At 39.1% G+C, this 26,085-nt stretch overlaps 4 protein-coding genes across 5 annotated transcripts; all 4 read right to left on the reverse strand.

Annotated features, from left to right (window-relative positions):
* Positions 1-30: 30 nt before the first annotated feature.
* Positions 31-1,062, reverse strand: LOC120006945. The gene is made up of 3 exons (XM_038857070.1): positions 728-1,062; positions 448-653; positions 31-357 (listed from the first exon to the last, which is right to left on the reverse strand). Exons 1-3 carry the CDS (start codon positions 824-826, stop codon positions 168-170), a joined length of 495 nt encoding a protein of 164 aa, XP_038712998.1. The 5' UTR covers positions 827-1,062; the 3' UTR covers positions 31-167.
* A 2,104-nt stretch (positions 1,063-3,166) lies between these two features.
* On the reverse strand, positions 3,167-4,311 carry LOC120006840 (transcription factor bHLH117). The gene has a single exon (XM_038856945.1). It carries the CDS (start codon positions 4,215-4,217, stop codon positions 3,195-3,197), a length of 1,023 nt encoding a protein of 340 aa, XP_038712873.1. The 5' UTR covers positions 4,218-4,311; the 3' UTR covers positions 3,167-3,194.
* Positions 4,312-7,422: 3,111 nt separating this feature from the next.
* LOC120007236 lies at positions 7,423-9,089 on the reverse strand. The gene is made up of 2 exons (XM_038857442.1): positions 7,535-9,089; positions 7,423-7,436 (listed from the first exon to the last, which is right to left on the reverse strand). The coding sequence occupies exons 1-2, from the start codon at positions 9,087-9,089 to the stop codon at positions 7,423-7,425; spliced, it is 1,569 nt and encodes a 522-aa protein (XP_038713370.1).
* A 1,973-nt stretch (positions 9,090-11,062) lies between these two features.
* LOC120006791 (histone-lysine N-methyltransferase ATXR3-like) lies at positions 11,063-23,637 on the reverse strand. Of its 2 annotated transcripts, none has more exons than XM_038856879.1 (20): positions 23,398-23,637; positions 20,820-23,195; positions 20,630-20,686; positions 19,382-20,524; positions 18,776-19,149; positions 18,106-18,663; positions 17,918-18,018; positions 16,297-17,347; positions 16,093-16,164; positions 15,250-15,357; positions 15,055-15,155; positions 14,424-14,523; positions 14,239-14,334; positions 13,928-14,095; positions 13,719-13,844; positions 13,531-13,584; positions 12,840-13,087; positions 12,637-12,745; positions 12,238-12,540; positions 11,063-11,546 (listed from the first exon to the last, which is right to left on the reverse strand). In XM_038856879.1, the coding sequence occupies exons 2-20, from the start codon at positions 23,077-23,079 to the stop codon at positions 11,370-11,372; spliced, it is 7,206 nt and encodes a 2,401-aa protein (XP_038712807.1). In that variant the 5' UTR covers positions 23,080-23,195; positions 23,398-23,637; the 3' UTR covers positions 11,063-11,369. The 2 variants fall into 2 exon arrangements, with proteins under 2 accessions (XP_038712807.1, XP_038712806.1); XM_038856878.1 differs by having other exon boundaries at positions 19,376-20,524.
* Between the last annotated feature and the right edge of the window lie 2,448 nt (positions 23,638-26,085).

A 26,085-nucleotide genomic window follows, 5' to 3' on the forward strand; every position in this document is an offset into this window, starting at 1 on the left:
AACTTCATTTGCTTATTGTCACATTGTGAATTCTGTGTACTTTCTGGGTTAGGCTCTATAAGAAACAAAAGGATAGATTACAGAAGTAGTTGTGTAGAACAACAGATTGAATTACAAGCAATTAAGAGTACAATAAATTACTTTTTCTTACATACCCGGATACCCTTTTACTTTCCTTCTTCCTTGAGAGCAGCAGTGGCGGAGACGTAATATGCAACACTAAACAGAGCATGTACAAAACAGAGTATGCCTCCAATGGAAAGGAAATGGTGATGTGAGAAACCGCAGGAAGCCTTTGACTTGTGGTTCGACATTGTCCCTATAACCAGCATCGACAATCCAACTGCCATTATCAACCTGATCAAACACAACCAAAGCTCACATAATTCAGTCATGTTTATATACATTATATCAATTAATTGAGTTTTTTTTTTTACTTTAACATACCAAGAGAAGCAGAGGCAGGCCATGGAGAGTTGCCTGTTTGGAGAAGCTCCATGAAACTCTTCTTGGGAGCAAATACACATACACCCACCAAGCAAATTAGTAATAACATGGGCTAGAACTAGAAGTACTGCTGCAGCGAACCCTAGCTTGAAAGCATCTTGACTTGGTTCTCTACACTCAAATATGAATAGCCTCAAGTGTTTGACCTGTTAATCCAGGAAAATTAAAACCAACATGAAAAATGAGACGGTGGCCAAGAAAAATATGGTTGATAAATTACCTGGTTTTGTGCAACTTCTGCTTGGATGCCAAGAATTCCAGCACCTATATCCATGGCTACAATCACCAGACAAACCAAAACACCTCCTATTTTAACCATTTTGCTTTTCCAGAGTTGGAAAATGGGTGTCAAGTAGGAGAAAAAACAGAGCTTTCTCTTTCTCTCTGTTTTGGTTCTAAGAAGTGGAGAGAATGGAGGATGTCAAGCAAAGTTAAGGCCCTGAGAGGAATTGATATATAAACAGTAATAACTTGTGTTAGAATGAGATTAGCTGGGGATAGGCCAGTAAAAAGCTTCTTTTGTCTAAACAGGGAAAACTTTATGTTGCTTTTGGTGTCTTCTTTAGCTTCTTTTTCTTGTCCATTGGATTCCTTTGATAGAGGAGCAAGGAAAGCAGGGTATCAACCAGCTCAATTGTTCATGAAGGAGCGTGCCTTGGGCATCTCTGCCTGTGGCCCACGTTGAATCGGTGGGTAATCTTTTGGGATTTGACTTCCATTGCCAATATTTTAATTATTTGATAAAGTAATTATCTTTAATGGAAAATTACATCATATAAATTTATTTTTTACACATCTAATATGAACATAAACTCAGGCTGGACGCACATAAATTTTCCCCTTAACAAAATGGTGAACTAGGCCAAAACCTAGCGTCTATACACAAAAATATTCCTGACCACAAAAATATTTATCTCAATGTGAATCAAACTTAGGATCTCCCGAGTCTCGAGTAGTAGTGTCTTGACATTTTAAAAATTTGATTGACTAAAATTTGACTATCCTGGTTAAGGAACCTGGTTTTGGGTTCTGGTTCCCATTGAGTGCATCTCTTTTTTCTTTTTAAATGGTTTTGTGCACTCATTTAGTGCTTTGAGCTGTGCATATGTTTGAGTACTAATGGTTTCACTGTCGTCACAAAGGGATGATAAGCTCATGACATGCTCAAGCTCCTGTAATTTGTTCATCATCATTCACCAATAAAGTTCTTGGCCACCTTCTTTACAAAATCTATTATATTACAAACATACTTGGTCCTAAAATAAGATATTAGTTATGGTTGGAGACTGATCTAAAAAATTGTACAATTTTTAAAAATATGTAGAACAAATGCAGATTAAAAAAAAAAAAACAGAGTGAAAAAGGGAATGCTTGGTGCTCACATTAGTCTACTCTATGGAAGAGAATGGGCCCCCTAAATATTACATAATGTATGAAAAGACTAGAAATCGGTGGATCTGCATCCCATTGTCAAAGTACTCAGAACACTTTGTCCTTTGGATGTCGATGAGTCTAATACAGTCCAGTAATGTAGCACAAGTGTGAAAATTCCTGGAGTAATTATTGACACTATTGTCATGGTTTGAAATATTTTTATGCAAAAAGTGAAAATAACTTTTCAGACCAGATGATTAACGCATATACTTGATTTGATGAGACACCAGTTCGAATCTCAACCTGCTTACTATGAAAAAATTCTTGTAACATTTGAATAATCGCTTAATATTAGGGGTTAATTGTTTTCATGATTTCAACAACTGAAGCATAGATAGAAATTCAAAGGCTCAAGATTTCTAGTGGCAACTTTTGAAGGGAAATGCCATCTTATTTGATCAATATACTTGAACCCGCATATACTTCTGAACACAACTCCCATATATGGGCAAACATGGGAAGAAAGAAAAAATGTTTCAACAGGCAATCTCTCCATTAATAGATATATAAATTTGTCACACAAGCATGTGGCATGATTTCAAAGCTAAAATTAATTCCTTCATATAATTCCTTCTTAATAATATGTATAATTATTTTTGTCCACTTATTTTATCTGAGGATTTCTCCTATGCACACCTAATTTAAGCACTTAAAATACACACATATGTTTTCACCATTGATTTGAAACATGTAGGACCCAAAACAATGGTCCCACTTGTCATTTAGCTCATCCACACCCTTCAAAAGTGACGCGTATTTTAAATGCGTAAATTAGGTTCGCATAGTAGAATTCCTCTATTTTATTTGGCAGATACCTTTTTAGATGTACAAACTACACAATTGCTTGTTTGAAAATGGGCTTCTTGAGTCCATACTGTCACGTAGACCCAGTTACCAAAAGTAAAAGAAAAAAGAGAGTCCAAAAACATAATTCTCTTGGGCCTAATTACATTTGACTTTTCAAGCCCAGACAGCATAATTTCCAAAAACCCACATGAGATCTGGAAAACATGAACACGCCCGCTACAGAATCATGATGCAACAGAGTAATCACAGATTCACAGCGATAACAATCAAGAACTCACGAGTGCATGACTTCTGCTAAACCTAAAAACTGTTATATGTTCATTGTTCAGTGACTTGCCGTCATTCATTGAAACCAAAAATAAACAAACTCAAATTCCTTCTCTCTACTTAATTTGATATAAAACTTAAGAGCCGTACCTTGTAATAGATCCCTGAAATCGCCATGTTCAGTAAGAATCAAACATGAAGCGCTTAAGATTGAGAGGAGACTTCATCTGAGCCATCTTGTTAGACACAATCAACTGCTCCAGCGAAAACACGCAACATCCCTGCGAGTAAAGTACAGTCTGTGCGGCAGGCGAATTAACCATCACCTGCAAAAGCTGCTGCCGATTTAACCTTCCCAGTGGTCCGACCACACTGTGTTCATCAGCTTGAGGGGTGAGAGTGAAACTTGTATCAACAGGCATCGATTGGAGAGATTTAATCTGGGCCTGAAGGAAACTGACATACTTATGTGCCTCCTCTAGCATCGTGGCTGTGTCCATCTTTTTGTCCCATGGCAATAGCTTCTGCAGGCACCGTAACTTGTCGGTGATGTTTTGGCGACGCTTCCTTGCAAGCTCTTTGTTATAGGTTCCCCGAGAGGAGGATTCTCCTGGTTGAAAATTCTGTACTGCGAATGAGTCAAAAGTTTGGGGATGGGAGCTGGTCACAACTGAGTCGAAGCGAGAGCGTTTGCGAGATGCAGAGTCGGCGAGTTGGAGCTGCTCGGTTTGCGGTTGTTCCAGCGAGTGAAGATAAGGGAGATGGCTGAATGGTAGGGAGCCGGTGAGATCCAAGGCTTTTGAGAAGAAGAAGTCGAACGGCTGGGTTAAATCATCTGCTGTCGGATGCTCGTGCCAAAATGGTTCGATTTTAGGGACTCTTAAGCCAGTAGAGTAAACTGAACAGAATCGCGGATCGGAGTAGTCGGTGTTTTCACAGAGTTCATGAGTGTGGTTCAGCGTCGGATATTCCTCGTTCAAGAAGCTGAAGCCTGCTGGAAAGAGTGAGTGCGCAATCAACGGTGACTTTGAAGTTCCCACGGTGAAATCTGAAGGGAGCGGGATCAGAGTTTCTGGAGTACTCCCGTTGTAGAGGACTGAATCAAAGGTCGCATCATTTGCTTCCTCGCTGGATATCACCGGAAAGAGCTGCCTGGAGCCATCTCCGGCCATGGAAAAACTTGGCCTAAAGATTTTTTCCATTTGAAATGAAGGAGCTTCAGTGCATTAGTGTGAACGAGAGAGAAAACGAAGGGGAAAAAGGCGCGGGTGAAACCATGAGAGAAATCTGTCTCTATCTCTGGTGGACACGTGTCATCGCATGGAGTACGAATCTTTAAGGCGGCGTCACTGGAATCAAGGACGATCAGGGGGCTGTAACAGACAGGCAGAGGTGGTGGCGTTATATCGCTGCTCTGTCTACCCTTTGTCTCACAGGAGGTTTCAGGTGAATCAATAATCGCCGTTGGATGGAGCTGACGTGTTCCTCCATCCTCTGGCAGAGGGACGAGATACGTTATGAGTCGCGTGTTCTCCTGCGTCGTACCGATGTTCTTTTTGGGAAAGCTGCACCCATAAATAACCTTGGTTTGTTTAAACGACAAAAGCTGCAAGTAGATTTACTGAACTACCCATGATGATTATTGTGAGATAGGGACTATGAAAGCAAGGATGTCGGGGGGCGTATTTGGAAGATTGAGAGACAACGCTGTTAGGAAGAGGCCCGATGTTGGGCGTGGGCTTTAGTGCCAGCGGATTATTTGATTACCTGGCATGGCAGAGAGTGATTAGCAGTGATCCTAGTAGGGGATATGAATTTCGGAGTTTTTTCCGTACAGGGATTATTGGATGTTTTAAATACCAATATAGGACTCGCAAACAATTTTTTACCAAAATGGTATTTGACGCTGTTATGAACAGCGTCATCAGTAATGACGCTGTCTCTAGTAACATCACTAGTGTTAGTAATTTTTCAAATATAAAGACGCTCTTTGGAACAACGTTTTCATTATATTTTAAAAGTGACGTTGTTTATAATAGCGTCATTAGTAAAAACATTAATGACGCTAGCACAAACAGCGTCATTGTAATGCCAATTTGAAATCTGCAAACCGTTTATGAGAACCACAACAAACCAACCTGTAAAAAATTGAGACAATCACAATATCTGATGGCATAATAACACGTAGTGAATAACACGGCATCATATAACATATAGTACGAAGTCAAGTTTCTAATTCATTCAAACACTAAAGTTAAGTAATACAATCAAAGCGGTTTAAATGCCAGTCCTCCGCCTAGTACGTGGCGGCCAAGTGCTAGGGGTAGTAGATGGTGCTGGAGCCTGAGCTTCCTGTGTGAGTTGTGATTGTTGAAATGTGAAGTCAGTACCAAATCCAGCATGTCCGCCTGCTCTACCTCGTGTACGTTGAGGAACTCGTGGTGGTCTACCTTCTTCAGCATTTGTCATAACATCAGCTAGACGATGTCCCTCACCGAGCTCATCCAGAATATCACGACAAGTTGCGAACCAGTTGTGGGCAACAACATCATTAACCGCATCCCTCAAAGAAGCAGCAGCTCTCCTAGCACCCGCCAATGCCAAAATTGTCTTCGTACCAATGAAAGATAAAGTAATTAGTTGTTTGGAACAATGCATAATTTATTTATGGATAAATGATAGAAGATTTACCACACGCTGTAGTCTACTTCCGTGAGGCTCATACTCCAATATCGGACGAGTAGGGGCTATAGCGACAGATGTAATAGATCGACATGTAATAGATGAAAACCACTGCATGTAGGCCTCAAGACTCACATACGGGAACCGCTCCTACGCTATTCTATTTAACCGATCATCCCATTGGACTAGCCACTCCGCGTGATGGTCAACCCAATTAACATCCCCGCGACCCCTTCGGGTAATTTCATGTAACTTGTCAACGGTATCCACTGGATCAGGTATATGTTGAGATAGCCCGAACTATCTCATAACACGATCAGGACAATGAAGCTCGACTATCTCGAAGCATATTAAGGGAACGATCGATCTCCATACTCGAGCACCCTCAATGCACACCACTGGTGCAACAGTCAATCGCTCTGGAGTATATGGCATCCACTCAACCTATTATCAAAATATTTGATTATTCATATTGTTTAGACACACGTAACAACTATTTAAGTAATTTAATAACATTTTTCATTGTTGTACCTGGTGATGGGCTTGTCGATCTAACTCATCTCTTGCAAATAAAAGGACTTGTCGAGGATTATGTCTGTAAGTCCTACAAGTACTCCATCTACAGAACATTATCATTAGATTGAATGCAAATCAATTATGTTATATCAGGAGCATAAATCAATTATATTACCTAGCTCCAAGTGGTAGTAATGGCTCCTCTCCTCCAGCAATATCAGCCTCTTCAGGTGGCTGAATTGGAGGTACCTCTGGTCGGCATAAATGCAATCTCTCCCAAGACCATAACTGCATATATACAAACATTAGTGGACATCCTAAACCCCAAACAAACATGAGAAAATAACAAATATTTTTAATACCTGAAGTAGAAGCACACATCCACCCATCTGTCTCGTACCCTGCATACACCCTCGGCATAAAATCCGATACAAGCATGCCAATACAGCACCTCCCCAACTAAGTTCGCGCATCGCCTGTAGATCTTCTAATAAAGGTAGATACATTAGTGGAATGTTATCTCCTGTGGTGCTGGTGAAAAGTATGCTTCCAAACATGGCCATAATATACACCCTAGCATAACATTGTAGCACCTCATCCGGTGCATCAACACGAGGTGGATTGAGATGACCAAAATGCCTACATAGCCATGTCAGGGACAAAGATGCACCGGTCCTCTCATTACTATTAGCCACTCGACCAAGTAATCGCATCATCACCTCATCCCAATGATGTTGTCCAGTCCCAATAACTGCTGGTCCGTCTACTCTAAGTCCCAATAAAATCGTAACATCCTGTAATGTGACTGTCATCTCACCACCTCGTAGGTGAAAAGTGTGAGTCTCGAGTCTCCAACGCTCAACTAATGCAGTCAATAATCCATGGTCGAGCTTAATATGACCAATCTGAGTGACACCATAAAACCCCGACCGAATAATAAAAGGTCTGACACGTGCATCTAATGGCCATAGTTGATGATGTCTAAAGGTGATACAGTCCCGCACATACTACAAAAAGAAATTTAATTTTAACAAAGTTATATTTTATCGAGTTAGAATTTATAACACAAAATATACTAACCTGGCCACTAGAAACACCTTCAGATCGATGCTCAGACTGCATTGTTAAAACACTGCCATCCGTCGATTCAGAAACTGTGGACCTAGTACCTTGAGGGGCTCTCCGAGCACCGCGCGTACGCGCCATATGTCAACTCTCAGAATCTGCATTAGCAATGATAATTAGTAATGTAAAAAAAAATTATATCAATACTTAAAAAAATATCAATTACATTAAATATAAATATAAGTAAAAATATTACTTGTATGGTGTTTTTTATTATGCCCAGATTGATGACATATGCTGCATTTGTAGTGTGACTTAGCCTCTCTCATATCCATTCCATTTGTTAACCGTGTTGATTTTGGACGACTTTTTTTTGATCTTCGGAGATCAGGATCAGGCAATATGCGTGGACCAGTGTACTCAGGCCATTGTGTCTCATCTGGAATCGGATAGAAAGTTGGTCTATAACAATTTGCATACGCCGACAATGTAAAATAATCCTCCATTAAATGAGAATATCCAATGTTCATTGCAGAACATGCAGCAAACACATGTGAACACGGACGATGATACAAGCGCCACATATTACATGAACAAGATTCACTGCCTTGAAGAAGACAAACTACATGGCATCTTACACCACCTTGGTTATTATCTGTCCTCCGTACCCTGGTTGTGATATGAAATGTTGGTGGATTGTGATTGAACATCCGCACATGCTGCCTCTTTGAACTTTCCCTTTCTCTAAAAATGTCAGCCAATACTTGAGGTGGCCATTCACGACCTTCAGCCCTCGAATTTCCCACCTCAATCCTCCGCATTACAAAATATTTATTTGAGAGGTAGAAGGTTAACTGGACTAGGGCAGTAACTGGCAAAAACCTCCCACCTTCCAAGACGCTGTTGAAAATTTCAGACATATTTGTAGTCATGTTTCCATATCGATGGCCATCATCATATGATAATGCCCACTTTTCAACCCCATCTTTTTGAAGATAAGTCCATGCTTCTGGTTTGTAAGTTTTCATCCTGGACATCCATAAGTCAAACTTCTCCTTCAATTGTGTATCCTTGAACTTGTCCATGAAATTGCTAACAAAGTGTCTAGAACAAAACCTGTGGTATGCAAGTGGCTCGGGCCATCGCTCTCGCATTGCCCCTTTAATGCTAGCATGACGATCAGATAACTCACAAATACCAGCTCGGTCTGTCACATATGTACGAATACAATCTATAAACCATTCCCAATTGGAATTATTTTCATTATCCACAAGTGCATAACATAAGGGAAAAAGGCCATTGTTTGCATCAAATGCCACTGCAATCAACAATTTGCCCTTATACTTGCCATATAGATGGGTGCCGTCAATACTTATCAACCGGCGACAAAATTGAAAACCAACAATACAAGGAGCGAATGCCCAAAACACCCGTTCAAATACAGCCGCTCCCCCAATAACTTCCTTATGATGAAAATTGACCACTGATCCAGGATTAGAGATTTGCAAAGCATGAAAGAACCGAGGTAGAACATTGTATGACTCTTCAAATGTACCAAACAACTTTTCCATAACTTTCTGTTTTGCTGTCCAAGCCTGCCGATACGATACTGAGTACCCCAAATGTGTTTCGGCATGTGCTTGGATAGCTGCAATGTTTATCTTCAAATCAGCTTTTACCAATGAAAACACCTCTTCAGATAGATACTCTGAATTCAATTGTTTATGGCGTTGATTAAGTGAAGCGTTTGTGCAAGTATGCGGACCCTTCATCATTGTTATCTTGAAAACATTCAAATGTTCCTTCAACATTGCCCGAAGATACCATCTACAATTTGGCTCCTTCACACATCTTAATTGAACTACCCCTCTTTTCGAACATTCTGTCTTATATTGGTAATTTTTTTTATGTGCCAAGTCTTAACCGCATGGAGTAATTCCTTCTTATTTTCATAAACTTGGCTAGCTGCAATGTCATCATACTCAACTTGACGATTGTACTCCCAATCATTACAGCTTGCCTCTCCAAGTGTACCAACATTTCCAAATTCAGGAATTGGATATGGCATATCAGATTGATCCAATCCCGCCATATTGTCTACCCCGGAAACAGGTATGTTCAACTCATCATTGTCACTATCATCAGAATCAAAGGAATATTCATCTTCTTCACCTTCCGAATTGTTGTTTGCAATTGGTGAATCAAAAAGATTATCATCTTCTCCATGACACATCTCCGGAATAAATATGAGATTCACTGAATGTGATTGTGGCTCATATGAACTACCACCATCATTTTCATCGGATGATCCAAATGAAAATGTTTGATTCCATGGTGTCGTCATTATCACCTTCACCAAAACATACCAGAATTAACATATCAACTAGGCTATCATCCCACAAATTAATAATCAAACCTGACTGTAATTGAAAGCCTAATCTTGTACCAAATCCAAAAGGCCAATAACCTATATCAAACTTGGCAGCAATGTAAAGCCTAATCGTGTCTATTGTACAATGCATAACCAAAATTATCATTCCAATAATACCAAATTCACTTATATTTAAACCCACAATCCCATCAAAAATATTATCACAATAATCTAAATGAACTACACATAAATTGCATTAATCTAAACGAAAAACCGACTATTACCTTCGGTGGATTTGTCACGGGCTGTCAAGATTATCTCGATGGAGGAAGTGTCTGAAAATCTCTCAACCAAGGATGCTGCAACTCAAACCGGGGAGGAAGAAAGTGGGCAACACCTGCGGCACGCCGGACGAGGAAGAACGCACGTGGTGGAGTAGTCGGAGCCACGCCAGTGACGGGGAGTCCACAGATGGGTTGCGCCTTACCTTTTCTCTGATTTTAGGTTTTGTTACCCGTTTTGCGAAATGACTCTGCCTCTAGACCCATTTCTTATTCTTAAAGATATGACGCTGTTTGGAACAGCGTCATTTCCCAATCTACAATTACTCTGTTACTAACAGCGTCATTGAAACAAATCTTTAAAGACGCTTCTAAAGGCGTCATTAGTGTAGCAATTTTTAAAAACATTTGACGTTGTTGTATACAACGTCATTAGATTAAAAAAATTGTGATGACGCTGTTCGTAACAGCGTCAAATACCATTTTGGTAAAAAATTGTTTACGAGTCCTATATTGGTATTTAAAACATCCAATAATCCCTGTACGGAAAAAAACTCATGAATTTCGTCTTTACTTTCTTTATACTTGCTTTAATACATATAAAAGGAAATTTTGATCCGTCATATACCTATAATTAGGTGTGGGAAAAAAAATGGGGTCCAGGTCGGTTTCAGATCGGACCACATCTTACAAAATATTTACATGTTCGGACTCTAACCCGAATTAGATTTCAGACATTGATCAAACCCAAATTGATTTAAATCTGAACAAGTAAACTGAACAATAACCTAATCCGAATTAGGATTCGACAAAAACAAATCAGACGAGAATTAAGTGTTTGGTGTCGTACCTAATTTTAAATTGAACAAAAATTTTGTCTTTGAACCAGAATTTCTAACATAAATTGTGTACAAACTCAGTTTAATCCGAGTAGGACAAATTAATCATCTGATCTGGACAGAATTTTACCACCCTACATGTAATTCCACAGAAATTTGTTAATCTGGTTGCATAGCAAAATTTTCATACATAATTGTATAAATAATATACATAAAAAAGTCTTATATTGAACAATAATTAGCAATCTTAATCACATCTTTGTTGGAGAGACTTCTAAAGAAACAACCGCAGATGCACTAGAACTTTTCTTCCCTTTCATTTCCTTTTCATTCCAGAGAGGAAAAAAATTTGCTTTCCTACTTGATAATTGAATTACAAATTACAAGGACTAAGCACTAAAAAAACAAGAAAATGGAGAAACTGTACACAAGAATGAGAAGAAAAAAAAATGCAGCACAAGGAATGATGTTTGGGAATGATCCTGCAACTCCCACTGTCATGAGGGGCAGCCGCAACTAAAATTGAGGACTCACTCCAAAACACTAATAGAGGTGGGTTAATAATCAAACTACTGCTTCCTAAACAACCCTGCAAAAAGCTCACTGATCCCACATTGCTTGAAATACAGCAGGTCTGTGCTTTAGCCAATGCACCATCTCCCCATCAAGAGAAGTGTTATTCAGAACAGCATCTAACATTGGGCTACCAAAAACTTTTTGAGAAGTGTTGAATGACCAAATTCGATCCTTGGGCCATGGTCTTTGGGGCTTTTTCTCCTGTGGAAACAAACACAATTACAACACATAAGCAACCATATGCAGGCCAAGGAGCATACCATATTCTAGGACCTTGAATCAAAAAAAATCATGGAAATCTACCCTCCCCTCTCAGCAAAACGAGAGAGAGAGAGTGCAGCCATGTGCTAATTAGTAATTACCCAACATGAGAATTAATAGCACGCTATAATCTTGCTGCTGTAATTGAGGATTCCACCACATTCAGGGGATAATGAGTTTGTAATAAAATGTTTACTCCACGATAAGACCACTTGCCCAGAGACGAGGCAGAGAAACCCCATAAATAGCTCAAGTAGCCTGGTAGATTCATAAGTGATGGTGTCACATGTTTGACTGTGGCACAATATCTAATATTTTAGATATCTCAACAAGAATAAGTGTACATAAGATTATGTTGATGGACTTCGTTTCACCCACACAACCCACAGGTGTGGACAGAGGGTTCGGAAAAAAGGATCCCTCTCCATACCACACAAAATTATTTCAGAGTTCAGACACATACAAATCATAAGTAATTAAAAAAGCTCACCCAAGCCATATTGAAGCAAGAGCTGTGACAAGAAGAAGCAAACTGGATGATAACGCCGTTAAAATGTAGTTCAAGCAAGGTAACTTAAAAGTAGGGTTGATGATTAAATGTAAAATGATAACACGAGTGTATTAGACTCACCATTCTTGCCAGCATAAATTTCACCATCTTTGGGCCATAAACACGCTGCGGAGAAGGCTTCTGAACTTTGGCATAGAAAGAACCAATCTCGGGTAATGACAAGCAACCCCGACTTGCTCCAAGCAAGCTATTATCTGGCTCAGAATTAGTCTGAATATGCCAAAAAATCAGTTGTCCCAAACAATAATTCTCACCATACGTCTTACAAAACTCATGTAAACCTGCACCCAACAAATCAGCATACTTGGGGCCCAGATCAAGGGGACTAATGTATACTGGTTCAGAAGTTACGGCTTTGTATTCCTGCATAAAAATATTCCAGGATTATTAAGACAAAAAGAGCATAATATGATCACGTGAGAAGAGAAAATCATCAGAGGATGAGGCTATAACACTCACCCGTACTCTAAAAAAGCACTTTGTGTAAGCATAAATATGGATCAAGTCAGCTGCAGCATCATGTCGAGACTTGTATGTGCATGGAAGATCTCGGACTGTATCCCTCAACCTTCAGCAGGAGAAAGTTTTACAGATTGTAACTTGTAAGCTATATCAGGTCAAACGAAAGGAAAGCATAAGCAAAGAAATGCATGCTGCCTAACCATAATAGAGATTTCTGAAGTCCTTTCTGAATGTTGTTGGAACCTGATGGATCACGTGCTCGGATCTTGGACTTTAAATCATTTAGCATGTCTTCCTCAACATGAGGAGCCATACACTGAAGAAGTTGCTCAACCAGGGATCCCTCTCCATTCCAGAGGAAGGAAACTGCTTCTTCAGGACTAAGCTTCTCCAGTGGAGGTGGAGCTTTCTTTGGGTCACCAAACACACGACTCATTACATACCTCACCTGTGAAAGGATTCAAAAATCAAATTTAACACCTTTTTTCGTCTACTAGGACAGATACATAAAAGCTATACTTGGACCTCATGAAGCACAACTATGTCTCTCTTGCTTTCCCGCTCCTCTTAAAGAACTAGAAATTTTGGAAATAGCTAAAGATCTCTTTGTTCTTTTTTGGGTGAGGAAATAAGTTAATGATTATGAGTAATAACTCCAAAAAGTGATAAATCGATGGAGTGTATCCGAGATCTTTGACTTCAGGTGTTCAGAAATCAGAATTATTCATTCCTTGTAATGCAGCGGACCACCATAAAGATGCACCCATAATAAGGGCAAACCACCACAACATATCTATCAAAAGCGGCATCGTTCTACTTTATTATAGTCCGTACTAGTACCTGGTACAAAAGGATCCATATCTGTAATACGGAAAGTAGAGATAAACTAACCTTGTCAAGAGTAACAGCCAGATTTTGAAGCCTCTGGTTGTAGACACCTTCTGCCTGTAAAATTATTAATCCAGAAAGTAACAGTAAAAATAGTATTTCCCATGAAACCTCCTAAAAATATTTTTTAACTGCAGCATGTACAAACAAAGTGACAGGAACCCAGAAAGAGAGATCATAGTCATCACTACCTGAACCTCGGCATCACTTTTCTCAACCTCAAGAAATACTTCCGTAAAATATTTTCTTTTCTCTGCCATATTATGCCTCAGGATTTCATCTGGAAGCTTTGTTCTTTCCAAGTTTATGAACCTCACCTTCATTCAAAAAGGAAGTCAGTGAACAAATATTTGTGAGAGGTTAATTGCAAAAGCGAAACAAGTAGGCAGCAAGCACACACCAGTCTAGCAGAAAATGCAACCACCCAAGCTGGCAACCCACCAAGCAAACTGCTGCCAAGACCAGCCCTCACCAAGTCCAGGTAATCCTCTTCAGATACTGAATTCAACTCGCAAGCTTCTACCATTAACTGATAGCAATCCAATATACCATGCCACTCCTTCAATACCTGATAGACACATATACCCCCGACAAAAAAAAATCAGTTACTTTTGATTCTTATAACAGAAAGCAGCCATAAAAATCCATAAAGACAAGATTTGTGTGATTAAAAATATATTAATTTCAGAACACAGGCACTCCAATCTGCACCTTCTGGAAAGCTCCTTCGCCAGTAAGGTTTAAGTAGCTGCCCCGGCAAACTTGGGAACCACATAAACAAACAGAAGCTTCGTATTCTTCCTTACTCTGTAATATGAACTCATCAGTAACTAGAAAATTATAAGAATACAGTTTTACAACAGTGTAAACTTGGCTGACAGGCATAATACACATACCTCTGTTACTGAATTATAATCAAACGTAACTTCCTCGCCATATCGAATTTCACGCACAGTATAGATCCCTATCTGGTATTGACCATCTACAGCAGTTACTCTGCATTTAAGTATGAAAAGTCTTGCAATGTTAAACAACAATGGATGCACTTAACTTAACATGATCAAAGAGTAATCCTCAAACACAAATACCATCCCCACTCTCATGTAACAGCATCAAACTTGAAAGCAAATAATCTAGAACTGCTGAAAATTTAATACCAATACCATGCCCAAACATTTTAGCAACTAAAAAAATCTAAAATAAAGGACTATCATATTGACATGCAAATGAGGAAAATTAACTGATCTAAAAACCATAACCTCTGTGTCATACAATTTACATTTGCTCCAATTGCATTTGGAAGACAGACAAAAGAGTTTGTGGGGTAGTAGAGCCATTCATACTGTTAAGACACTGTAGTAACTGTTTTGCAATTTAGGTTTGGTTTGCATCAGTTACATTTACCCGCTTTTCTTTTTAATTCAGAAAAATAAACAAAAAACAAAAAAGAAGGACGATATACCCAATGCCAAAGCAACCCAACTACATAAATCATAAACTTCTTGAAGACGATAGCAGAACACTCACTTAGCTTCACAATTAGGCCTGCATGAATGACAAATTCGACTTGCGTAATTAGCCTTATGCATCGCATCAACAACCACCAAATCATACCCATCAGCATCCCCCTGCAAAATTCACAGAAGTTATAAAATGCTTAGACTAGCAACTAAAACAAAGCACATCAATTTCACATAAAATAACTAGCTCAGGAGAAAACACCTTTGGCCTCTCAAGATAAATGTTGTAAAACTCTGGAGCATCTTTGGTGTCTTTTTGCAAAGATCGAATCCCATCTTGCTTCTCAAACCATTTCCAAGCAGGATAAACCTGAGGGTCATTTTTAGTGGAAAAGTACACAATTAGTAAGAGAACGAACTTTATCAACATAAACTCAAAGGCATTAATGGTAAAGCAAAGGAAGGTAACAAAATACAAACAAGCAATCATAATTTTACATGGACATACCGACATACAATTTATTACGGTCAAGATAGGATATCTGACAGTGGTTATATGCACTGACAATAAAACCAGACTGCAGAAGCTTCCTCAAAGATTTTGTTTCTGATTTTAGTAAATACATTCGGTAACTCTTCAAAAGTACGTAAGATCTGAAGAACAATGTCTCAGGCAAAAAATCCTCATTATGCCACTTCAAAAGTTTTTGCAAGGTCGAGTATAAAGGCTTCTCCACCACATTTAACAGGTTAGAACAAAATAATCTTGTGCATGAGAAACCACATGAAATATAAAGTCTGAACTGTTGTAATAGTATGCATAAACCTCGGGCAAAAAAAAGAATTATTTAGGAAGTAATTTGATTAATTTTGATTGGATGTACAAATCTCGGGTAATAGAAACAATTATTTAGGCAGTTATATCATAGGTCAATCCCCCGCCATGCCCATGTACTTTGTCACCCTCTCAAATTATTTTTAGAAAGGGTAAATTCAATTGAAACTTTTGCGGCAACAGAAGGTAAACATTACATTCTATTTACTGCATTACTAAGAAATGAAAAGAAGACAAAAAGATATCCAACAAACAACTTTGAAACCATACCTCTCCCAAGAACTCAACAACAAAATCATATTCTCCAAAACCCCCTTCCTTGTTGCAAACAACACCAAGCCCCTAATCAGCATCACAAAGCAAAGGATCAGCATTCAAAAGCAATCAATGACTCAAGAAGGTATTACATATCAACTTAAGCAATACAAGGAAAGACAATTACAAACTTATGCCTGACAGGAATCATGTTTATACCTTTCTGTAAGCAACATATTTATCATCAGGACGACCCTCTATGGCTTTCAGTATGCCATGACACATTTTCACCATTCGCATATCACAGTCCTCCTCAGCTGTCTTTTCAATTTCTTCTATAATAGGCTTCAGAGGATATATCATCGGAGTGTTTCCAGTACTAGTAAATTTCCTGGCTTGCCTATTAAGAGTACGGAGGAGCGCATCTTCAATGAACAATTGCTTTTCCGATAAAGGCCAATCTAAATCCCCCGGCATGGAATCAAGCAAAAGATTATGAGTATATGGATCAATTCCATAAACTTCTTGTTCTATAACTTCATCCCCAAGTTGTTTCCTAGGTTTATAGTCCTTGACTTCAGGAAGTTCCATATCCAACTCTTCTAGGCCATTTTTCTGGGCATCAAGCTTCTCAGCATAGTCCTCCGGCAAAGATACAGACATCTTCCTCCGCACCTCCTCCTCGTCTGCTACAATTACATATTGATCAATCACGTCATATTTCCTAGTAACAGGAGGAACCAAGCTTGATTTCGTCATGCGAGCACCCCACTCACGTTCATCAGTCAGAGGATCAAAACCATCATCCGCCGTGAAGTATCCATTTCCTCTCAACTCCCCAGCTTGACTTTCAGTTCGCAAATCCAAATCACTTTCTGTATCTGAGTTAGTGTTCTCACTATCACTCTTGCCATCTTCAGAAGACCGGTCAAGGTCATCAGAAGTTTCACTTCCAGAGTCTAAAGATTTTCTATTCAATTTAGATAATCTCCTTTTGATTTCTCGATCAGATGCATACTTTCCACAATCAAAACCACCATTCGACAAGTTTGATCCATTACTTAAGTACTTCTTGTCAGCAACTAATTTATCTAGCCTCTTCTTATATTTTGAGGAAGTGGAGCCGGACCCAGCTGATAAGTCATCTTTCCATGACTTAATCATACGATCTCTTTCATAGGAAAATCTAGAACTCTGCTCTAACCGCGTGGCAAGTTTGACGAAGAGCGTAGTAACGCGATTCATGTTTCCAGCACCACGACTTTTTGCCCTACAGCCATGCATTTATACAAATCATATGTTAAGCATAATAAACTATATAAAACTACTTTAAAAAGATATAAAGATGACAAAATCATTCTTTAAGGGCCATGAGTGTAGGAAAGATTATAGCAAGGATGCATGTATGACACCAATCACCACATAAGCAGATGCTGATAAGATCCTTGCTTCACCCAAACAAACTGGATAAAAATAAGGAAGCCAGAATACTCATCTAGACAATGGCTAATTTTCTACTTGTCCAGATAAGAACTAATGGAAGACAACCTTTAGGAATGGGGATGTGAGGGAAGGCAATATGCAGCAGGTCAGAAGCCATGCACAGGAGCCTGGGGGACAGATCCCCAAAAAAGTTGGACTTGGGGTCCATATACAATTAACCAGTGATATATATATATATATAGATATAGATATTTGTTTCCCAATTGAATTGCATAATTTACCACAGAAGATGTGGCGATTGAGACAAAAGATTAGCTTCAATCCTGTTGTTAGAAAGAGGTCCTAATAAGTTACCATGTTTTGGAATGCAATGAATGCACGCCATATGCATACTTACTTGATTGCATCCCTGCACATTCGGCTGATGTCATCCTTGACAGCAATCAATCCATGGGTAATATAATAACCATTTTTCATTCTATCCTCAATCTCTGCAACCTGATCAACAAAAGACTATATAAAACTAGAAAGAGAGGAAATACAAAGCAAAATGATCTCCTGTACATAAACTATGATCAGCAGTACCTTGGGCACAAAAAATTCAAATGTATTTTCCTTCATGATGTCCTTCAGACTAGAAGCAAGAAATCCCTCCATCCTCTTATAGTTACTTTCAGACTTTTTGATCGCCCATTGCCTAATACGAGCATCCCTAGATAGAATGGCTGAGGACCTTCTGGCATCAAAAAGTTTTGAACGTTTATATAAGCTCCGACGAAACAATTGATTTGCTGAATCTCTCTTATCTACACTGTCAAAGTAATCCTTCAGCTCCACAAAATCATCCATACGGCTACCACGAGCACTAGGCTTATATAGGGATGGAGTTTTCTCAGTGATCTGTTTGAGACTCCTTGTCTTCGAATTCAACTCCTCAGAGACCTTTGAGCCATGCAAACTTCGACTCTTCAGCCACTTGACACCTGGGAATTTGAGGGCTATCTCCTCAAATTGGCCACAACCTCTAACATCTATAGAAGATAAAAAAGGAAAAGAGTGGAGAATCTCTTCTAGCATGCCAGAAGAAATGTTTGTGCAACCACTGAGAACCATTGTATTTATCCTTTCTTTGTTATAGTCACTCTGCAAATAAAACTCAACTCAAAACCAGGAGAAAGAGCAAACATCTAGTAATCCCAAACATAATATCACGAGAGTAACTGTTCTCTAATGAAGAACATATATAATAGCCTACCATGATATTCCAGATTATGGAGTCCGTGCAGCTAGAACCAACACCTGATGCATCAACCTGTCTTGAAATATCCTTGTAAAAGTTGGCTGCAGCCCTCCAATGTTTACAAGTCAAAGAAGCCAAGGCAACAGATTTCATGTCGTATCTCAAAAAATGAAATACACGGGCCAACACGGGACCATCCAATAAACCCCAACTCACTGTCTCTGCTTCAGAACATGAACTCTTTTCTCTGCAGAAAGTAGCACCACTGCATAAATCATCAAATGTTGTCTCATCCTTTTGATAAGTTTGCAAATCTTCCTCAATTTCATAGTCCTCATCACTTTCATCAACCTGTAATCGGGCTCTCTTGCCACCGCGTGGATAAATTTCTGCAGTTTTCCAGGCCCAACCATAAAGTTAAAAGATTTAAAAGATACATAAAAGAGAAGGGGAAACAAATTAAAACAGTATGTTAAGACTAGACTATCATCTATATATGAGAAAAATAAACGAGTCATGTAGCCTAGCCATTGAAGTAGCAGTAAAACTGCATATGGAATCACTAGCAAAACTCAATGGATACAAACAAAAATTACCCTAATGGAAAGCACTTGCCTGTACCTGATTTCTTGTATATATGATTTTCAATCTCTTTCCTAGGCAGTTTTGCACTGAGCCATGGATCTAAAACCTTGTTTATAGCTGCAGCAAATTCCCGGCTCTTGTACGATTTCATTACCAATTCATGCAGCTTCCCACGGGTATAACCAATGAACTGCGGATGCATGTTATGAAACAAAATGGAACTGGTGTTACTTTTACTAAAAGCAGCACAATGCAATTTTGTAGGCCCAGAATAATCAGCAGATGGTACAACATTCTGCTGTTGAATCTTGACAGTGGCTTCAGAAATCTCTGCAGCTCGAGTAACAGGCACACAAATATTATCGAATTTCCTGCGCACGCTGCTATATTTTTGGATAGTACCCTCATCTACCAAGATCTGGAGCTCTGAGAATGAAAAAGGTCCTTGATCATGCCCAGCACCATCAAGGTAGTACCAGTCACCCAAATGCAATTGCAAGTCATCAACAGTGCAGAGACGGTCTTTGGGTGTATTAATAGATGTGATAGACTTCGACAAAGCCAGCGACTCTTGATTAGTAAAAGATTTCAATTGAGAATGGCCTTCAGCCAATGATCTCTTGACATCACTAGTAGTAGAGAAAGTCCGAGCAGACCTTGAAAAGTACCTCTCTTTTCCTCCTCGAGCTTTGCCTCGGGGCTCTGAAACCAACGAACCTTGCTCCTCGGCCACCAATGAATTTATCCTGACTACTGGTAGCATGGTTCCCTTCAACCCCCTCAGTACAGCAGGTTCAGGACAAGAAAAGGCCCAAGGAGGAAGGTCAAGCTTTTTGCTTTGACAAGGATAATACAAATCATCTTTTTGATGCCATCGTGGGTCCTCATGCCCAGACTTTGGCATCAGGCACAGTGGGAAGCTGTTGTTGAGAACAAGTTTCTTTCTAGAAAATTTATCCTGTATGGCTTCATCATTTCTTCTCCAGTCCCCACCATTGCATGACCATTGACCAGAAAACCACTCGTTCAACTCATCATCAACAAAGCCAAAATCCTTGTCGGATGGGTCAATTAACCTCAATTCAGCAGCTTCTTTATTTTTGACGTTCAAACATCTCAATGTTTCAGCACTCTTTTGATTATACTGTTCACCATTACTAGATTGATGATAAATGAGACCTGTACATCATCACGGCACATCAAAAAGGAGTGTCGTTAAGGCTAACTTAACATAATCTATATCAATGATTATATCAATTAAATGCAACACCTATGGATGTGTACCTTCAGAGTTATACCAGCCTTCCCACTGTGCACGATCAAATGTCACTTGCAAAGCCTCTGCAGCATGAAAAAGAATTCGAAAAGAAATGGAATCAGAAACATCCCAACACAAAAAGTAAAATGCTGATATTAAGAAAACTGCTTTCTAAAACAAAGTATAGGAAAACAGAATTAACAAACAGCATAGTACCCTCAACAGTTTCGAGTTCCCTGCCAGGGAAAGTAGTTATTCCTCCTAGCAGAGCTCCAACCCTTTCATCAATGCGAAGATCTTCTAAAGATTCATGTACAGCTGAATTGTCATCTGGGTTGATGAACAACTGGGGCAACGTGACAGCAGCTTCCTCACCACAGTGAACACCAGATTTCCCAGCATCACCAGTATCTGCCAATAAATTGCCAGGTGCTTCTGGGGGGCTCGCTAGCTGAGTTATAGTGTCAGACACAATAGATGAAAAATTAACAGTTACAATAGGTGAGACAGCATTTTTAACAGTTACCCATCTGTCAGTATCTAAGTGCTTGATCAAGTGATCTGACACAAGTAACCCTCCTTCCACAAGTTGCTTAAGTTCACATAATTTTGAAGGCCCGCATTCAACCCCCAAATAATCAAGGTAAATCCATTTCCCCTTGGAAGAATCAAGTACCAAAGAGACATGAGGTGGCGTGTCACATATATCCATATCTTCCTCCATGGAAAGCAGCTCCTCATTAGGAGCTCCATCAACATTAGTAGACTCTTTACAAATTCTAGGACTCTGAGACTCCTTTTCTTTGTGAGATTCAGAGTTTCCCTTTCTCTCATCTAATCCATCAAAACCATGCATGCTGCTTCTATCATGAGATTCTTTAGCTGAATTTTGCAAGTCTCTGCCACTAGGATAGCTCTCAGTGAGCTTATCTTCCTGTTCTTTATTACTTTCTTGAAGATTAAGCTTCTCACTAGCTCCACTTTTATGATTTTCTTCACCGTAGTTGTTAGGCCTATTATGGTTAGGCGGAGACTTCTCCCTAAAGCTTGGGGTTCGATCCCTCCGATCATGATATCTACCTCGATCAAGGGGAGAACGCTCTGCAAGAGCAGGACTGCGGTTTCTACGATCATAATGTCGGCCGTGATCATAAGGAGATTTCTCATGACCATATGGGGATCTCTCACGACCGTAAGGGGGTCTCTCACGACCGTAAGGTGATCTGTCCCTACCATACGGAGATCTCTCGCGACGAACTGGACTCCACTCCCAATGATCATCATAACGAGCCCTGTAATGTGGGGACCGCCCAGAACGACCAGGGCTACGCCCACGTCGGTCATAGAATGCTCTAGAAGATGAAGAATCATGATGCCTGGATAAAATCTTGTCCAATGAAGCTATTTTGGTAGAAGATGAGGTCCTGTAGAACCTCTCCACAGAATGTCGAGAATGGTGCTCAGAATGGGAAGAGCGTGAGCAGTCATCAAGCCTCCTGCTTTTAGAACCTGTGTAATCCCCATAGTCTTCATAACGCTTGCGATCATTGACATCAGAATCAATACCATAACGCTTCAAGCGGTGACTAGAAGAGTACTCTCTCCCATGGTTCTTTCCATTGCTGTATTCATTCTTATATGGACCATCCTCATCCACGATTTTTGAACTTAGCCTCGTATTCCTCTCTTTGCCACTCTCCCACTTGTAGGAGCTTCTACTGTGCTGGCTCCCACTTCTGTTGAGTTCTTTTCTGCGATAAATGTCCTCACTTGAATACTTCCCAGAAGGTGGTGTATGCTCTCTACTAGCATAAAATGTTCTAGACATACCATAACTGTACTCTTCCCTGGCTAAATCCCCCTTATGCCATCTATCTGGAATGAACTCTCCTTTCTCAATTTCGTCTTTGGCGCCTTTCAAATTACCCATTTCCACCTTCTGAGAACCAACTTTCCTGTCCTTCTCCAGGACCACATCACCCTTCTCCAGCTCCCCTCCTTTTCGCCACTTCCCTGCAACAATCTCACCTTTCTCCCCCGTCCCTCCTTTTCCCCCTTTATCACCAATTATCTCTCCCTTCTCAATCTCACTGCTTCTCACCACCTTATCAAGAACAAGCTGCCCATTCTCCGGCAACTTCAAAGTCCCTAATTCACCTTCTTCCACATCTTCTTTCTGGGCCTTATCCACAGACTTCAAACTGACTTCATCTTCCTTCTTTGTACTCTCTTCTTTCTCTGGAGCTAATTCACTTTTCTTCAACACTCCCTTCTTCACAGGAACCAGTCTTTTTACCTTCTTTATAATCTTTTTCTTTGGTCGTTTATCTGGATGCTTTATAGAATTGGAATTGAGCCCATTGGTGGTACTGTTGCCGTTTCCATTATTGCCTACGCAAAGCGCTGTGTCTGCAATTGGAAATCTCTCCATAATATGCTGCTGCAAAGGCATGCATGCAACACCCCCATCGCCCATGGAATCCTTCCTCTAATCCTGTGACTCGGAACCCTAATTCTTCCCTCTCCAGGGGATGTCGATGCTCATGCTTCAATCCGCGTCCACTGTTTAGCAGTCGTTCCAATTCAAATCCCCTAGTTCACACAGAACCCAGAAATCAATAGTAAAGCAATGTAGGGTTTCATTGAAACGAATTACGCGGACGCATACAAATAGACAACCGCAAACACTCAAATCAAATGAGTATTGCGGCTTGAAACCCTAGGGTTAAAATCTAAAAAAAAAATTCGAAAAGAACAGAAAAGAGAGTGAAGTGAGAAAGTGATGGAAATTCACCAGGAAAATGGAAGAACTGAGATGGCAGATCGAGAAATAATCTGGGAGCTTCGACTCGAAGAGCGCTGAGAGAGAGACTCTCCCGTCAATAGAGATCTAGAAGAAACAACAACTAGATAAAATTTCCAGATTCCTCTCTTCTCCTATGTATCCCGAATCCCTCTATTGCTTGCTATATCTCTGTGTTTCTCTGTTCGTCGTTGTATTGTTTTTGGTCTGAAAGAAGCAATCTTCGTGTTATTTTCTTTTCTTTTCGTTTTATTTATATCTTTATTTTTGTTTGGTTTTACGATTTTAACCCTTTTTGTTTGTGTATTGTTTTAGGGAAAGTACCGTAAGGCCCTCAATATGGCCGTTGCCACTCAAAGTCTGTCCGGTATAGGTTTGGTTTTTTCCTAACAGCCCAAGGAAGTAGTGGATAAATAATAGGAATAATTCCAATTTTTCCAATCAACATTTTTCTTCTTTCTATATGTCATGTCTTAGGGTCTGTTTGGATTGAGAGAAGGGAAGAAAATGGATAGATAAAAAAGAAATGAATTCTCTGGTTTGGAATAGTCATATCATAAAAGGAAAAAAATAAAATGAAATTGGTTTCCCTCCAAATGACCTCATTTTGAGAATGAATCATTTTGGCAAAAAAATAGTGGACTCTTCCCTCCAAATTTCCCCTTTTATTTTTTTTATAAACTATCCAAATAAGGGTAATTGGAGAGAAGATTTCCTCAAAATTTTGCCAAAATATTCTTTTCAAAATGGGGTCATTTAGAGGGAAGAGAATGGGAGAGAAGTTATCTACAAGTGAAAAACCAATTTTACCCTTATACATAATATTTTAATGTAAAAATAATGATAAATTAAACTAATTTTTTTTATCCTTTATTACCTTTTTAATTTTTATAATGGTTATCCAAACAAGAGAAATGACAATTCCTTTCAATTCTTTTTTTATCAATCCAAACATGAGAGTGAGAAATACTCTCCCTTCCATTCTTGTCACTTCCCCTTCCCTTCTTCTAAATCCTTCAATTCAAACACACTCTTAGAATGTGTTTGGATTAAGGGATTTGGGGGGAGGGGAAGGGAAGAGAAGGGATGGGAGAGGGACTAATTTTCCCTCTCCCATGTTTGGATAGATAAAAAAAAAGAAGGAAAGAAGATTTGTTTAATTTACTAATTTATCCTTATTTTTATGTTAAAATATTATGCACATGGGTAAAATAAATATTTAACTTACAAATGACTTAATTAGTAATCCCTTCCCTCCAAATGACTCCTTTTTGAAGATAAAGAATTTTAACAAAAATTTAATAAAATCTTCCTCCCAAATCCCCTCAAATCCCCTCCCCCTAATTTTTAATTAACTATCCAAACAAGAGAATTTGAAGGAAACTCTATTTCCATTCCCTTCTCTTCTCTCCAAATCCCTCAATCCAAACACACTCTTAAGGAAATGACAATCGTTAAAAGAGGAATCAATTATAACTTAACTATTATGAGAGAACTTAACCTGTTAGTTCTATGTCTATAATGTCAAGCTGCTGTAAACATTTTTTGTGAAATCATGAATCAATTACATGAGAATTCTTTCAAGATTATTGGCTCTAATACAATATTTTACCCTCTACAAATCATACATATTTTCTTAACACTTGCTTCTATCCACATACTTTTTGCCTTTACTTCTCTACCTAAGGGTCAAGAGGTTTTTTTGTCATTTAGCAATTGGGGCAATCAAAAATAAAAAAAGTAGTCGAGTAATCATAGTCGTATGGTATAAGTCCAAACTTCGTGGGATTCCTCGAAAGCTAGGTAATAGAATAATAAGATGGACTTGATGCCCGTACCCAACATGTACAATTTCCATGTACAATTTCCATGTACTTACAATATATGGTATGGTAAACCTTTTATGGTACGGTGTATGTTCAACAGTTTGAAGACTTGAAGTGGTGGCAGGCAAGATCAACTACTTATTGAAGAAGCAAAATCCTCTTTACATCACATGATGTGATGATGGTCCACCAATCCACTCTGAGAAAGTTATCTTGTCCAAACGGACCTGGACAGTTCATTAAAGACAGTGTCACTGTTGGATGGTAAAATTATGTCCCGTCCGAATGACTTAATTTGTCCGACTCGAGTTAAATCAAGTTTGAACATAAATTGTATATTTACAATCTGGGTCTACATACTAAATTTTTATCCGGTTTAAAATCATGGGTCTAAACACATGAATCTTATTTGGTTTATTTGTCTAAATCCTAATCTTGATTAGATTATTGTTCGGTTTATTTGTATGTATGAAATTCAATCTGAGTTAAGATCTGAACATATAAATATTTTGTAAATACATGACATTATCTGATTCGAAACCGACCCAAAATTGATTTTTTTTGCCAAATGAAGTGTTCTGCTGGTACTTCGTTCTTCCGGCCCAAAAATAAAAGCGTGGGCTCGGTGAGACCCATCACCCTTGTTGCCGTGTGGGATATTGTCTTTTGTTTTCACCTATGTGTAAAGCTCAGTATTCTGAATATCTGATGTATTGCGCCACTTCCTTTTGTTAATTGACGGAAAGAAATAGAACACATAGAAAATGCCACAAAAACTGGAGAGATTCTCATCAATTAATTTGGCTAATGAAAGGCGGGATAGGGGCTTCAATTCCTGCTCCAATTCTCCTTT

The sequence above is a fragment of the Tripterygium wilfordii genome, chromosome 10 (genome assembly GCF_013401445.1).
Source record: "Tripterygium wilfordii isolate XIE 37 chromosome 10, ASM1340144v1, whole genome shotgun sequence".
NCBI lineage: Eukaryota > Viridiplantae > Streptophyta > Magnoliopsida > Celastrales > Celastraceae > Tripterygium > Tripterygium wilfordii.

Bases quoted from the DNA above. Each gene is read 5' to 3' on its own strand.
- LOC120006840 (XM_038856945.1), bottom strand. From the start codon at position 4,217: ATGGAAAAAATCTTTAGGCCAAGTTTTTCCATGGCCGGAGATGGCTCC.
- LOC120007236 (XM_038857442.1), bottom strand. From the start codon at position 9,089: ATGTTGAAGGAACATTTGAATGTTTTCAAGATAACAATGATGAAGGGT.
- LOC120006791 (XM_038856878.1), bottom strand. From the start codon at position 23,079: ATGGGCGATGGGGGTGTTGCATGCATGCCTTTGCAGCAGCATATTATG. The intron at 19,150-19,375 runs GCAAGTGCTTTC...GGAAAACTGCAG, and splicing joins ATACAAGAAATCAGGTACAG to AAATTTATCCACGCGGTGGC. The intron at 16,165-16,296 runs GTATAAACATGA...GATGCTGATTAG, and splicing joins AATATGTTGCTTACAGAAAG to GGGCTTGGTGTTGTTTGCAA.
- LOC120006945 (XM_038857070.1), bottom strand. From the start codon at position 826: ATGGTTAAAATAGGAGGTGTTTTGGTTTGTCTGGTGATTGTAGCCATG. The intron at 654-727 runs GTAATTTATCAA...CTGGATTAACAG, and splicing joins CAGAAGTTGCACAAAACCAG to GTCAAACACTTGAGGCTATT. The intron at 358-447 runs GTATGTTAAAGT...GTGTTTGATCAG, and splicing joins GCCTGCCTCTGCTTCTCTTG to GTTGATAATGGCAGTTGGAT.